Here is a 15,498-nt window from a genome sequence, read left to right as displayed (position 1 = left end):
AAAAACTCTTCATCACAAATGTTGTGATGTGCCACCAGGGAAATCTGAAATAGGTTTTATGTTTCAAATATTTTCAGCACTGCTTTAGGCAGACATTTGTGTGTACTTTACCAACTGGGGCTTTGTGGATATCATATTATAGCACCAAAGCCTCAGTGCCCTGCTATCTGTTGTTTTAATGACATAAACCCAACATAACCAATTGTGCCACACTGCGGTGGCCCTCTCGTCACTACTCAACACTGACATTTGTCAATATCCTGTTAGTTTCTCTTGGAGCCAGCCAGTTTATCCTCCAAAGCCTGTTGTTGCTTTTATTCCCTGACTACATTTGGGTAATTTTCATTGTAACACAAACTACACATAGGGGTTAGTGACTTCTAGTAAAAGCAATATTGGGGAGTCATGTCACTTGGTGGTAGTCATGGCAACCGTCACGCTTTTTCAAGCTATTGGATTTGTTTTGTCTTATCTCTGGCTACATCGCTAATTCCCTGAGACGGTGTGATATTAACGATAGCAGTGTCTCCCCATATCATTTACCCCCAACCACATCAAAGGGGAAGCTACAAGAAGCCACATTTTATTGACACTTGACCAGAGTCCTCTTACAGTCCTCATCTAATGTTGATACCTTGTACGGATGGATGTAACACTGTCACAGTCACTTATGAATGCAATGTCCTCATTGAAATGTAGACACAATATAGACACTGACAGGTAGTGAGGAGAGGGTAATGGGGTTAACGTCTTGCCTGACTGCCCAGACTAGTGGTCTGCACTGGTCTGGGCTTGGGGTCAAGGTCAGCAGTATTATAGACTACCCCCTCTTCAGTCCCTATCAATGGCCATTTCTGGAGACTCACACATGTACACACACACGCACAGACACACACACAAACCACCAGCAGAACCAAACACAAGCTCCAATCCATCACTCTGCTCTATGAGGACAGAATCAATCACCATGGGCTGGGATCAGTCCCAAACTAAATCAGCATTGGCTGTCAAGCGACAAGCTGACAAGCCAAGGAGTCCTGTTCACAAAGTGCAACACAAGAACAGAACATCAATACAAAGGATAAAAGGAATGGATGGGGAGACAACCATAAATTGACAGTATGAGGTGGAGTCCAAGCCTAAGAGACTTAACTCAATTGGTTCCACTCCAGCTTCTTGTTCTAGCCAATCAGCTCTTTCTTGTTAATGTGTGTGTGTGTTTGTGTGTGTGTGTGAATGTGTGTACTCCCACTACTCATCCATCAGTACCAGGCCATTTGTGTGGCTCTATTAGCATCGCCTGGCTAGCGTGCAGCGCCTCCCTAATGTCCCATAACGTAATGCTGTGAGGTCATCGGGAGTTAGCTAGCCGGCTAGCTTGCGCCGTGTGGAGCCCAATCCAGGCTCTATTTTTCCCCTTCGCCAGCCGCTAATTGATGCACTTCAGCCGCTGGGCCTTTGAACTGAATCCCTGGGACGGCCACTGGGGAGAATGCAGATGCCATCATTATTACCCTTCTGCTTTGAAACTCAAGACCCTCATGTGACCCTGAGCTCTGCACCCTGCCACGGCTCGAGTGAGTGGACCAGCCTGTTTGCTTAGCTTTAAGGAACAGTTCCTGCCGCGACGTCGAGTCACCCTTGTGGTCCCTCCCGCCCTTGATCGACTGAGTTGGACTAAAGTTTATTTTAGGGAGCTAGACTATCTAGATTAGCACTGTTGTTGTGAGATGCTATCTTAGAGGTGGGGCTGTGAGGTGGACTGGGTGAAGGTGCCTGTTAGCTGGGCTAGGTTAGTGTGGGGTAGCTGTGTGATGGCAGCAGAGCTGACTGGCTATCCTCCTGTTCTGTTGCTAAACTCTCCCTCCTGTGAGCTAGGCCAGGCAGCTGTTTGGCTATGATACTATTCTACAACATTTACACAGACCATACCAAAAGGGTCTTCAGAGGGGGAGTCCCTCAGCATGGCCGAAGTCTGATAATCTCTTCAGACACAGTATCTGAAAGCACTGGTTTACTGCCATGGCCGCAGACTGGATGGAGATTACAGTTGGTTGAGATAGAACCAAAGGTTTATTGGATTATCCTCAAAATCAAGATTTATTCCAATATACATCATTGTTTCCCTCCACATTAAGATATGGCCCCAGTTTTCCACACATTAGCCATCCGTAGCCTCTCGTCAATGCCCTACTCCCCTGGGCACCAGGCTCATGACCCTAGAGGGTCCGAAGGTCATGACCCCAGGTGAGGCACTGTCATCATGTCCATGACCAAGCTGTTTAACCTCTGATTGGCTAAGTTAAATCCCAGGTGTGAGGCCCAGGGTGATGTACGGTGTGTCCGTCACGCTGTGCTCTGGCTTCCGCTCCAGCCCCAGTGATGGTGAAGGCCGCCTGGGCCAGGAGGTCTGCTCCACCAGAGCTGGAGGAAGGGGCGGGGGGCCCGGGTCTGAGACGGAAGAGGTGTCAAAGTTCATGTTCATTGTTCCTGACCCCTGTGTCAGCACTGTACACCCCCCCCCCCCCCCGCCCCTCACCCTGCCCCCCCCCCCCCCCCTTCACGCCCACCACTGACTGACACTCAATGAACAGAAATGGAACATGGAAACGTCTTGTTAATGCACAGGCCCTGTGTGGAAGTGGGAGGTGAGGATAAGAAGCGTGCGATAGACATTCTGTAGGGTGTGTGGGAGGGATACAGAGACCGAAATAAAGAGAGGGGAAAAGGGGGGGGGGGGGGGTATTGTTCAACCAAAATGCACCTCACTCATTGGTTGACGTCCTAGTAGATTCCTTGTAAATTTCCACATTAGCTGGACGGCGGTCTCTGGCCCGGCTCTGGGTATTGTCATGTGTATTTTTATCTGTCTGTAAGACAATCTCCTGTGTGGAGTCTAGGTCAGGGGGATCTAAAACTGGCCTTACTGACCATGTTGCATAAGTTGGAGAACATAAAAAGTAACATGGAGACGCTGTACAACACCTCAACCTACAGCATAGTGCAGTGGTATACAGGTAGACAGACATTAGTCAAGTATCTAGAAGAAATGTCTTTATGCTGGGAGGAAGACAAAGACTGAAATATAAATAACTGCCAAGCAAGTAATTATTCATAACTATGGTACAATTATCCAGCCAGGATATTGAAAAATGGGATGTCTCTTTTTATTATTTCTCCTCTTTTCTCATCTATTCTCATATTTCTCTCTCTATCTGTATCTCTCTCCGTCTCTTTATCTATCTCTCTTTGTGTTTCTCTCAGTACTCTGCGCATGTTCCTGGAACAAAGCAATGTGCTGCTCCTGACTTTGGGAGGAAACTGTTGAAGGGGCGGTCAATGTGCCTTGTCAATGATTCACCTCAGGGGGGAAGGGGAGAGAGGCAGATCATTCCTGGGGAGGTGTCCTTGTAGTAAGGGAGCACAGTAGTCACTGGAGGTCATCACAGGTCAGAGGGGGGTCTTATAAGACCCTTATAATTCACAGAGCTAAACATAGACCGTACCAAGAGATCACTACAGTATAATGATTAAGCACACTTAAATGTATTTTAAGACTGTAAGAGCTTCTTGGGAGCAACATTGGAGCAACAGTGAGATTGCTGAAAACAAAATCTAATGAATTGTTTGCAATGCAAGATTAAAGACCTGAGTATCAAGCTCTTACAATATATTTTATTAGCTGCATCAAGGAACAGTGTCTTAGTTCCATCTACTGATCCTACAGAAGCTAATCCTTTTGCAGCTATGTACAGTCTCGATCTGGCACGCACTCACAAGGGACGTCCAAGTTTCCTGAGTTTAGACTCTGAGCTCTGAAGATTTGTTGACTTGTTCGTCCCTCCTGTCTCTCTGGCTCTTGGATTCCGGGTGGATTTACGCTTCCCTCAGTCCCCTCCCTGGACTCCTCCCCGCCCCGCCACCCCTGCTCCGTGCGAGGGCAGATCCCTCTCTCAGAGTTTCTTGGCAGGGTATCCCATGATTCTCCCTGACAGCTGAAGCGTCACCCCTTGACACAAGCAGGATTTATGGGCCCAGCGCAGGATGCCCTGGAGCCCTGGGGGGAAGGGGACACTGGTGGGACACACTATAGGGACCCCAGGTACATCCACACACACCCTGACGCACACACATCCACACACCCTTGGGTCTTATGAGAACATTGTCAGAGCAGTTATCCATGTCCTGCACGGAATACTTGTCAGAGTGATCTGCACATGACATGTCTTGACTGCTTTTATCCAATTTCATTAGGAAAATAACATTGATGGTGTGGGACAACAGCGCAGTTAGTGAACAGGTGAAATGCTGCTCGGTAAACGAATGTTCATTTGTGGGATAGCTTGTAAATGTTACCATGAGATTACATCAAATGAATCTAGCCCATTCCTCCTAGCTACAGTATGGACACCCATACAAAGCTAAGAGTGATGCTCTGCAGACTGAGGGACTGTCTTTAAGATGTCCACCAACAGGACCTGTCAATGGTAGACCTATAAAAGCTATATTAAAGCCAAACGTGTGACAACCACCTTGAACTCTCATAAATAAAAGGAAAGGATTCATTTTATTTTACCGACGCACACTGGCTTATCACGTGTAGAGTGGCAACTCATTGAAGAAAATATCTATAAACAGCAACAGCAGCTATAAACTCCTTACGCATCTGTTGCCACTCTTTTGACTGTTCATCACAAACACACTTGAGTTCCGACACCACCAACTGTTCGTAGCTCTGATTCAATCCGACATGCTGGGTACAGCAGACAGGTATAATCTCTTCTGCACTTTCACATAGACTTCAATGGCAAATACCCAGGGTTGAGTAAAAGCCTCATGAAGAGCCACAACAGACAGCTTGTGTGTTCCCATCATTTTCTAGTGTGTTCTGGATGAAGAGCGTCCTTCCAATCACAGTTACAGGCATATGTGTGCATTTACAAGATAGAGTGATAGAGGGATTCTGAAAGGAATATAACTTTTCCATTGTTATATAGAAACCACATTGTAGGATAAATCCTTATTTTCAAGACAGAATCCATACATTTAGTGCTCATATTGATTTTAATGATCAAAATAACCACTTTTTACATGTTTACCCTGACTCAAAGAGGTTCAAAAAAAATGAATTCATGTAAGTTGTCATTTAACTTTAGAATCTACTGAAAGGTGTGCAAGGACATCTTGTCCTAGCACACAAGTCAGTTTAGCAGATCACTGCATGGCGAGTGGGAGATGGCAGAGGTATTCCAGTCCTCTGATATTGGAGGGGTTCTGGGGTTCTCAGGCTTCCATAACAAGGTAACAGGACCGGGGCTCCAGGGACGGACATCCACGAGGTTTAACCCCGCATTGCACAACAGCATAGTTTTTAAGTTACACACTCAACTTGAGCTGAAACTTAGTCAACACACGCTGCTCATGTCATTAAGTCAGAGCACACATGCATACACACATACTGACACACAAACTGACACAGATTGCAATGTAAGCCAACATTGACAAACAAAGTGATAATTATGAAATCATATTAATAGCCTGGAAGTGGATGGTCAAACTAAACGGTACAGATTTAACATTAACTTACATCTCTACCTCTCCTTCATGGTACATTTATGTTTTTTAGGCTGACAAGACTGGACCACCTGTACTTGGCATGATGTATACTGTATACTGTACCCACTCAGAAACAGGAGTGCATGGTGGGTAACAAGTACCCCAGAGATGCAGACTCTGCACGTCGTAGAAACAATGTCAGAGGCCACATAGCAACTCAGAGTCTTTCATCTCTTTATGGATTCAAGATGAATGTGCCATATCTATTAATACCACATATGCGTGTATTCATTTAGTCATTTTGACTGGACACATTCCAATCTATTTATGATTGGACATGCAACCAGTTACAATTGCACTTACTGTTTCCAAGAGTAGCCTAGTGTATTTCAAAAGCTGTATAAAAAACGACATACAAATTTTACACCTAATGAAAGATTGATGTTTAAAGTTGCAGGCGTAAGGATTCTGAATTCTTAACCTTAAGCTGAAGTAAATTTAACCCACTTTCTGGAACTTTCTGAGAAATATTCGTTTTGGGTCAGCTTTTTATTTGGGGGAAAACCCATCCATGACGTAATAGGGTTCATTACAATTATACTGACAGGATGCACTTCAGAAGTTGAGATGGGCAATAGTACAGTATGTTACCATTTCACTGTGAAACAGATATTAAATGCACCTGTCATAAGACTGAGATGACGTTTTAACTTTCAGCGGGAGGTGTTAACGCCTATTTATTTTCTACACAAACTCCGTTAGTAGTAAAGACCCATTGAAAAAAAAGAAGTTTGATGAACTGCGACAGCTAAGCGTTGGATAGAGTTTCACATTCTATATATACCTACACATGGTGGCTTGTGTCGCTGGGCTATTTAAATGCCAGAGTCACACTGTCAAAACATAGGCCGCACGAGGTACAACATGATGGACCTTTTTGAGAACAACACTTATTTTTTCAATGATTTGCGCTATCTCGAGGGAGATCATGGACCATTACAGCATATGGACATGGCCGGGGTGTCCCCTCTGTATCACGGGAATGACAGCCCCTTGTCACCTGGACAGGATAATGTTCAATCCGAGACTGGATGTGACAGCAGTGGCGAGGAGCATGTCCTCGCGCCCCCGGGTCTCCACCCGCATTGCGAGGGACAGTGTCTTATCTGGGCTTGTAAAATATGTAAAAGAAAGTCTGCACCGACCGACAGGCGCAAAGCCGCGACTCTCAGGGAAAGAAGGCGTCTCAAGAAGATCAATGAAGCGTTCGATGCGTTAAAGAAAAAGACCGTGCCCAATCCGAACCAGCGACTGCCCAAAGTCGAGATTTTACGCAGCGCTATAAACTACATCGAAAAATTGCAGGACCTGTTGCATACCCTGGATGAGCAAGACGAGATACAGCAACATGGTTCATATGAGTTTAACAACAAAGAACATAATGTAAGGTTTTCCTGAACATGATGTTGCTCTCGATTGTGTTCCTATTTCCTTTCCCTATATTTAGCTACACGCGTAAAAGGGTAAATTTACACAACTAGGCCTATGTAGACATACTAGGAATATACATAATGCTACATTATAATACGTTACTTCAAAATATAAAATATACACAATCTTTTTTGAGCTCACCTGTCCTAGTTGTTTATTGAAACATGCATAACATCGTGTGTACAGGTGGCAAACAGTGATTACAATTGGAAAACGTCCTGTCAAAACTGGCAACCCTCTGCTGATCATTCCAATGCTCCTATGACGAATCAGAGAGAAGGTCAGTGCCAAACCGGAACGGTAAAAATGTAAGGTTGTTATGTGCGTGTTATCAGACACAACGTATTCACACGATGCTTTTGTTCAGTCACCACAGAGTCCTCGGGATCAACCAGTCTACTTCGCCTCTCATCAATTGTCGAAAGCATCTCAAGTGAGGAGAAAATTAATTGCAGCGAAGAAGTCACAGAAAAATAAAGCATAAATCATTGGAATTTTGCTGCACGAGCGACGTCAACATTTCGCAATTCATTTGAGCGGTTGTAAATTATTTCCAACCCTTGCATAGGGAATATGCAATGACTTTAGTTTCCATTTTAATGCAAACGTTTGTACAAATTAAGGGGCATTTTATGGTGATTATTTTAACTTGAGGCAGGCATGAATTGCCAATATTTTATATCTATGAGTGGAAATAATAGAAGTGCTCTACTACTTCCACGTAAATGTATATATTTTATAATCTTAATTTATTTTGTATTCGAAATACAAAACCAAAACCTCAACACATTCATTGTTGTATTTATTTGTATGAACTGACCAATAAATTAAATTGCCAAGCATTACAACATCTTTTCTAAATCTTTATTTTTGTATTGGATTCAAAACTGTGGCACATTTATTTAGTATTTTTTTACATTTTGAACTTTATCAACAATTGACTTACTTCCATGCAGTATCACCTTTCACATGTTTTCTCCATTGACTTGACTCACTGTAGAAATATTGTATATTTCTATTATTCCTCACCAGTATTGGAGAATCCAAAACAAAATTCTGAATGCCCTGATATCTAGGTCAGCTCTCTTTGTTCCAGCTGGGAAAGAGTTACTCTTCAACAACCCTAACTCTAGTTAGAACTATTCTTTCAGCTGTCACATGGGTACCACGGGTTTCCATTGGTCAGAATGCATGGGTGTAACACTTATCTTAGTGATAATGAGACTGAGTGTTCTAGTAAGTCTGAATTCATGGTTCATTACTTTGGGGTCTGGTACATATGTTTGACATGCGGATTACTACCCCTGCTTGGCAACAGATTGTTTATTCCCACTCTATTGGTCTCCCTCACTTTCTTTCTCTGTCTCTCTCCCTCTCTCTCCCTCTTTTCCCCCTCTCTCCCTCTCTGCCAGCCCTGCGTGACTTGAGAGGGCCTACTTGTTTATGGTCCCAGGGTGCATTGCTGTGCTAACCTAACCCCGCATCAAGAGTGAGGACTGGGTCGCTCCTCCTCAGATCTCTGTGGCTGAGATCAGGCCTCAGCTGACCCCTGGCTATCTGCCTCATCCCTCAGCCCTGTGTGCTCACAAACATACAAGTTTTAACAAACACACACAAACACACTCTCACATACATGCATCAACATGTACACGCACGTGCATAAGTGTGTGTACATGCATGTCCAAACACACACACATTGATGCATTTCACAGAAATGTCAAGAGGTGTATATAATCTAACTGTATATTTAAAATTTTCAAAACCATATTGCCATCTACAGCCCTGCAGAAAACCACTGAGATATGGTAGGCCTATTTCAATGTCCAAGAAAAGGGACCAGTTACCATTTTATTCAGTCCTCAAGATCCCTTATAATAACCTTGCCTAACTGCTGTTTGTTTTAAGATTTTATCACCAATATGTTTTTTTAACTACAATCTACCATATTTAGCTGACAATAAACCTTAAGTCCTGGAAAAATATAAATTACCCTTTTTAAATTAAAAGGAATGAACTTTCATTAGAGGCTGTTGTGGTAAGATGTTTAAAAGATACAGATTATCTTATCAGTTATGGAATAATTATAGGAATTCTTTGAGTACCCAGGTTTTTTGTTGTTGTTCTTTCTTTTCTTATTAATACCAAACGAAACACATTAGTAATTAGTTACTAGTATTAGTAACACACCATGAAGGTGACAACAACACGTGAATGACTACTCTGTGGAAATTGAAATAATTTATAGCCCAATATTGCCACTCAAATATGTCAGAAAAATCTCAAGAAATCAAAGCATGAGCAGTTTAGAAGAATTAAGGTTTTGAGACGTGAGGAGAGGGGACATAAAAGGCCACCTACTGCCCCACACTTAACTCTGGCTCTGACCCCTGAGAATAAAAGCGATAAAAAGCAAACTCAAGAGTTCCCAAGAGACAACACAAGCAGCAAAGATCACAGCACCAGAGTGTGTGCACAACAAGAGAGCCGTGCACAGGCCTGATGTATCGCCATAACACCATGTGCTTGCACAATCTCATTCAAGGTTCAATTAGCTATTGACTATTGCCAGGTTTTCTCGTGGTTCACAGCCAATATCCTTTGATCTGGTCGACGGCTTCACGGGATAGACTACTGCCAATGTCTTCTTCAGCTGTGCGCAATACAAACTCGACGGCAATTCAGTGGCAGGTACTCTGGTGTTTTGTTAGGTGCGCGCAGTTCCCAGAGAACGAAGACACCAAACGTTTTGACACATTGTGTGAAATATCCGCATTGTATCCTTGTAAGCTGTCAACACACACAACACACAAAGTAATTACCTCGACCTAGACGACCAGCTAAGGGAGCACCATTGCTTTTTGTCAGTGTTTTTTTTTCTATTTTCGATAATTATGTGCTAATTTGCTCACAGTGGCGGTATTTAACTTCTTAAGCGTTAACCTAACGACATATCCAGAATAATCAATACATTTTGTTCATTCTTTATGACCTAAACTGCGTTATAACCCACCCAAATAGCAAATTTGATATCCTTAAAATACTACAATGTTTTGAATAGCATTTCCCAACTTGAAGTAATGTGACAGCTGCTTTTACATTGGGTTCACCAAACGACGCACGGATGTTAATTGCTTGATTACTGATTTAATGAGCTTGAACAAACACGTGCACCTTGTGCATGACACCTTCCATAATGAGCTTGGCGTGTTTAGGGGACGTTGCCGCTATAATGTGAATTCACTGGGTTTGAAATGTTACACCTCTCTTTTGCAGCTGGCCTGCATCTGCAACGCTGGTATTTGTCTAAGGCGTAAAATTGGCTTGCAGAGGATTTAACATGGCCCTCCTCTTTGCTGTTCAATTTTAGAAAACAAAACGATCAGTCATAGCAATATCATATCAGTAGAATAGTATTATTTTGGTTGAACCATTACAGGCCTTTAATTGAGCTTAACTGAGCACTAGAGTTATACCATTTAACCGTTTATGTTAACCTAAGGGATCCATTGAAACATTCCTCTGCGTTTTACTCATAATGGCCTTGCAGATAGAGCTCCATTGGGAAGGCCAGTGTTGTGATGATGAGTGGGAAAACACCAGGGAGTGCAGATGTGGGAAACTCTGCAGGGTACTGAAAGGGGGTGGGGTCTCGGGGTGGGGTGGGGAGCTGAACTAACCCCAGCCTGCCTGCCGGCCTGCCTGCCTGGCCTGGGCCAATGGGCCATGGTAATTAGATCTGGCAAATGTGGGCCCTGGGCTCTGCCTGGGGGCATATAAGAGAGGCCCCATGGCAGCAGCCCCCTCATATCACTCAGAGGTCTCCTCTCTCTCACCTCACTGCTCTCCCAAAGCACGGACGTCCTTCCCTCCTTCCTTCCTTTCTTCCCCTCCGTCCTTCGTTCAGCCAATCCTTCCGTCCACGCCGCCAACCAGTTTAGCCATGGAGGTCTTCTCTCCATCCCAGGTCTTCTACGACAGCGCCTGCACCTCCTCTCCAGAAGCCGTGGAGTTTGGCCCTGGGGAGCTGACGGGGTCTGAGGAGGACGAGCATGTCAGGGCCCCAGGGGCCCCACACCAGCCCGGACACTGCCTCCAGTGGGCCTGCAAAGCCTGCAAGCGTAAATCGAGCACCGTGGACCGCCGGCGAGCGGCCACCATGCGGGAGCGCCGGAGGCTGAAGAAGGTGAACCATGCCTTCGAGGCGCTGCGCCGCTGCACCTCGGCCAATCCCAGCCAGCGGCTGCCGAAGGTGGAGATCCTGAGGAACGCCATCCAGTACATAGAGAGCCTGCAGGATCTGCTGAGGGAGCAGGTGGAGAGCTACTACTCCCTCCCTGGAGAGAGCAGCTCGGAGCCGGGGAGCCCCTTGTCCAGCTGCTCTGATGGCATGGTGAGACCAGCAAACTGCTATACTCATGCTATGCTATGCTCCCTGTCTTCCATGTCGCTGCACGCGGGGCTATAGCGCATAGTGCTAGCTACACATCTGATGAAATATTCCCCCAAATTGAAAAACACAGGTTTTAAATGATGCAGGGTGGTTTTGCATGGTTTTTAGTACTTGTATTGTGTGTTCCGTGTTGGAAAGTTCTGCGTTGGAAAGCCTTCGTTTAAAGCAAGATGTTATTGACACTTGTGTGCAGACGGGCAAAACTGAAAGTGCATCTGGCCAAAAAAAAGTCACTGATCAACTTTAATCGAAATTGAAATATCTTCTAATTTAAAAGTTAATCTAATAGACCTGCCCTGATCGTGCCATTTGGGGAACTCAATTAACTTGTTCTTTCATGCATTACATTTGTTCATGCTTCTTTGGTTCAATCATCTATTTTAATGTCTGCTATATAAACGATAAAACACTCAATACCAACTATATAAAATACAAAACGACATAACATACAGTATGATGTATATTTTGCTGAGTGGTCTAATGCATCTGTCAGAAGTCAGTTCGCCCAAAACAATGTTTTAAAGTTTTCCAACTACACAATAGAGACTTTAGAGGGTGGCTGTACTGTATGTGCTTAAACAGTAATTACTTTCCCACCAGTGGACATTTAATGACCTAAAAGCCCTACTAAATCCACCTCAGTGTTGTCTGGCAGGCAGGGCTGGTGCTTTTCTGCATTCCATCCTGACTGCATGTTCTCCAGCAGTGCCAGGATTTTCTGCAGATTTACTGGGAGAAAGTGTCATCTTGCACAAACTGGTGTTGCTTCCACTGCTAAAATTGATTATCCACGCCTAAGGCAAGCGAGAGCATGGGAGTAGCCTGGAACTTTGGACTTGTAAGGTGGACAGGGAATATAGACCTCTGAGGCTCCAGCAGGGGAACAACAATGATTTAGTCAGTCTGTCAAAATGATTGAGAATTTCATCATACTTTGATGTTTGTGCTGTTTTGTAGTTTTTTTGTGGGAGACCAGAGCACACAAAGGAAGAATCGACAGGGCTTCAAAAAGATTGAAAAGGGAGACCTTTGAATTGGACGGATGCATGTGTTTGTCATTATGACTATTAATGTTGTTGTGTTGTTTTCCCTTCAGGCTGACTGCAACAGTCCTGTGTGGCAGCAACAAATGAACACAAGATACAATAACAACTACAGTTACACCAAAAATGGTAAGAGTCTTATCTAAATGTATAAAGTCTGGATAAAAACGTGTGCGTTTCAGTACAACAAAGAAAATAATTCATATCTATCTGTGTTATTTGATCTTAAAAATCACCACAAATAGCTGTAGAAGTTTAAGTAAACAACTCATTGCAAAATTAAACCCTCATCTTATTTGATTACATCCATGAGTTCCTCCGTGCCTGACCCTATCTTCTCCCACTGTGTCCCCCCACCAGAGTGCTCTGGAGGGAGGGGTGTTGGAGCCTCCAGCCTGGAGTGTCTGTCAAGCATTGTGGATCGCCTCTCCTCGGTGGACACCAACATTCCAGTGGCGCTGAGAGACATGGTCAACTACTCTCCCTCCAGCACAGACTCCCAGCCCAGCACTCCGGAGAGCCCCAGCTCCAGGAGGGTCTACCATGTTTTGTGAGGGAGAACTACAGTAGCTCTAACCTGTAAGATGTTTGTGAACGCTTGTGTTGTTTTGTTGTGAAACGTGTTTAGACATGGTGAATGAGGAGTGGTGGTGAACACAGACCAACTGTTTAATTGTAGATAAAAGTGTAAATATGTACTGTAAATGCTCAGTTATTTTATATGTCTAGTATTAAACCTAATGTAAAATATTTAATTGAAACTTTGTTTTCCTTTTGATCTTATGTTCACAATTCAAACCAAGTTGTATTTAAGTGATTATTGTCTTTTGTTACTTTTTATACTACAAATAAAGCTTCCAATAATTCTAATGAGAGCTGCTGTATTCATCTTGAAAGTAAAGTTTAGATTTGAGAAGGCAAATGCTTTCCTTGTCTTCCCCAGTGAGAAAGGAGGTGTTGAAGGTGAAGAAAAGAGAAGAGAGGGGAGGGAAGAGTTTTGTGTACCTGTTTGTTCTTTAGTACCAAATGTTACTTACCATTAAAAGCCCTAATTACACCATCAACACCAGTATTAGAACAAATGGTCTCCTCAGCAACACCTAGAATTGTGTGTGAGTGGAGGATAGGGATAATTGGGTCATATGTTAAAGCCTGAGCTCATAAAACTGAAGCTAAATAGTAGTGCTGTTTTAGTTGTCCAGCAGCAACGGAGGACTGCCATATTTCTTTCTCTCAATCCCTACCTTGAGAGTGTTCACTGTCTGAAGTGCCGTGCTGCAATTGGTGGATAGTTCGCAGTCACGATTCTCATTGTGATTCTAACCTCCAGAGAGACACTTGTGTCCTCATGTTTATAACAAGCCCCCCTCTGGTGGGAAGGTATGGGGACTGAGCACGCAGCCATGACAGCGATTAAGGGACACACTGGTAGTTAGATATCGGCTCTTCAGTGGTACGATTCTAGAAGGATCCCAGGCATGACAGTCATACCAACAGAGGGTTGTATTTCAGTAACCTACACTGCTGGCTACGAAGCTCCCAATGCTTTGGAGTAATTTTCCATCGCTAAACATTAGTAATGGGTCATAAATTACTCATGTAGCAAGCATGTGATAAGAGATGGCAACAGGAATCATATTTTTTTTCCATCATAACAAATAGTACAGCCAAGGTCAAAAACATTAAAAGGAGTGACATGGATTATCTATATTTCTATATTGCTATATTGAACTTCATTTGTTATTCAACATTTCTGTCTAAATCTCCAGAAATATTTTCTATTGAGACTGGGACATTGTTTGCAATGCTGTGTATGTCCACAAGAGAGGGGTAGTTTCCATATAAAACAATTACGAGTCAAATAATGGTGAAAGGATTAGGTAATGTTTTGGATTTAGGTTATTATCCTTTATCAACTATTTTAATTAGTATGTTTTTCATCAACTATCTGGATAGCAGCTGTAATTAAAAACACATTTTGTGCTTCTTGGCGTTATGGAGATAATTGGCTCAGAAGAGCTTTGTAAGCTCAAGTGTGTTAATGCTGAAAATATGTACTTGTCAACACTACGTTATTTTGCTGCAAAACTGAAATGGTGTCAATTACATATTTGTTGTAGAACTTCAAACTGTGAACTTCAAACGGAAAGTTTGTTCTTTTCCTTGTCACCTAAAATTAATCAACCCAAAGTAATTTACCCGCTTCATCAACTCCTCTTTCATCTCATGTTGTGAAGAACACAGGGAAAGAACATAGAGAGTGAGTAGGTTAGATATTACATTTACATTTAGTCATTTAGCAGACGCTCTTATCCAGAGCGACTTACAGTAAGTACAGGGACATTCTCCCCGAGGCAAGTAGGGTGAAGTGCCTTGCCCAAGGACACAACGTCATTTTGCACGGCCAGAAATCGAAACCGGCAACCTTCTGATTAATAGCCCGTTTCCTTAACCGCTCAGCCATCTGACCCCCTTTAATATTAAGATGTTTTCCATCCAAGTGTCTACAAAGTTGAACAGCATGCTAACAGTGTAAGCCTCTGTGGTTCTGACTCTTCAGCATGAGTTGACTTCCTCCTTATTTGTAGGGACCACTGTGTCTCTTCATTAGTTTCACTGTCTGCTTCCTGTATTGGTCTGACATAGGCAATTGTTTTTTTAGTCGCCTTTAAAATCCCATACAAGCGCTAGTGGGGGAATTTCAATGTAAAAGCCTTTTACTATCACTGCTTCATCTGACTGCCTCAGACTTGTCCCCTCTGTCTGAAAAGTGCTGTGTGTCGAAACAAACATCCTTCTTACTGACAGGCCTTCACAGAACTGACCCACCCTGCTTCCCAATACTGGGACAATCAAGAGTACAAAGTCAGCTGTTACATCTTGAAGATATTATTTTCGTATAAAGTTTCACATAGAAAATGCTCTTTAGTGAAGGCTTTTAGACGGTTATTGACAGGA

General features: G+C 43.4%; 2 protein-coding genes across 2 annotated transcripts; both read left to right on the top strand.

Moving 5' to 3' along the window:
• Positions 1-6,435: 6,435 nt before the first annotated feature.
• On the top strand, positions 6,436-7,834 carry myf6 (myogenic factor 6). The gene is made up of 3 exons (XM_067254236.1): positions 6,436-6,999; positions 7,234-7,327; positions 7,415-7,834. The coding sequence occupies exons 1-3, from the start codon at positions 6,436-6,438 to the stop codon at positions 7,522-7,524; spliced, it is 768 nt and encodes a 255-aa protein (XP_067110337.1). The 3' UTR covers positions 7,525-7,834.
• A 3,040-nt stretch (positions 7,835-10,874) lies between these two features.
• On the top strand, positions 10,875-13,388 carry myf5 (myogenic factor 5). The gene is made up of 3 exons (XM_067254341.1): positions 10,875-11,437; positions 12,594-12,669; positions 12,901-13,388. The coding sequence occupies exons 1-3, from the start codon at positions 10,988-10,990 to the stop codon at positions 13,092-13,094; spliced, it is 720 nt and encodes a 239-aa protein (XP_067110442.1). The 5' UTR covers positions 10,875-10,987; the 3' UTR covers positions 13,095-13,388.
• Positions 13,389-15,498: the final 2,110 nt, after the last annotated feature.

Source organism: Osmerus mordax, chromosome 17, assembly GCF_038355195.1.
Source record: "Osmerus mordax isolate fOsmMor3 chromosome 17, fOsmMor3.pri, whole genome shotgun sequence".
Classification (NCBI taxonomy): Eukaryota; Metazoa; Chordata; class Actinopteri; order Osmeriformes; family Osmeridae; genus Osmerus; species Osmerus mordax.
This window is presented reverse-complemented; position numbering and strand designations above follow the sequence as displayed.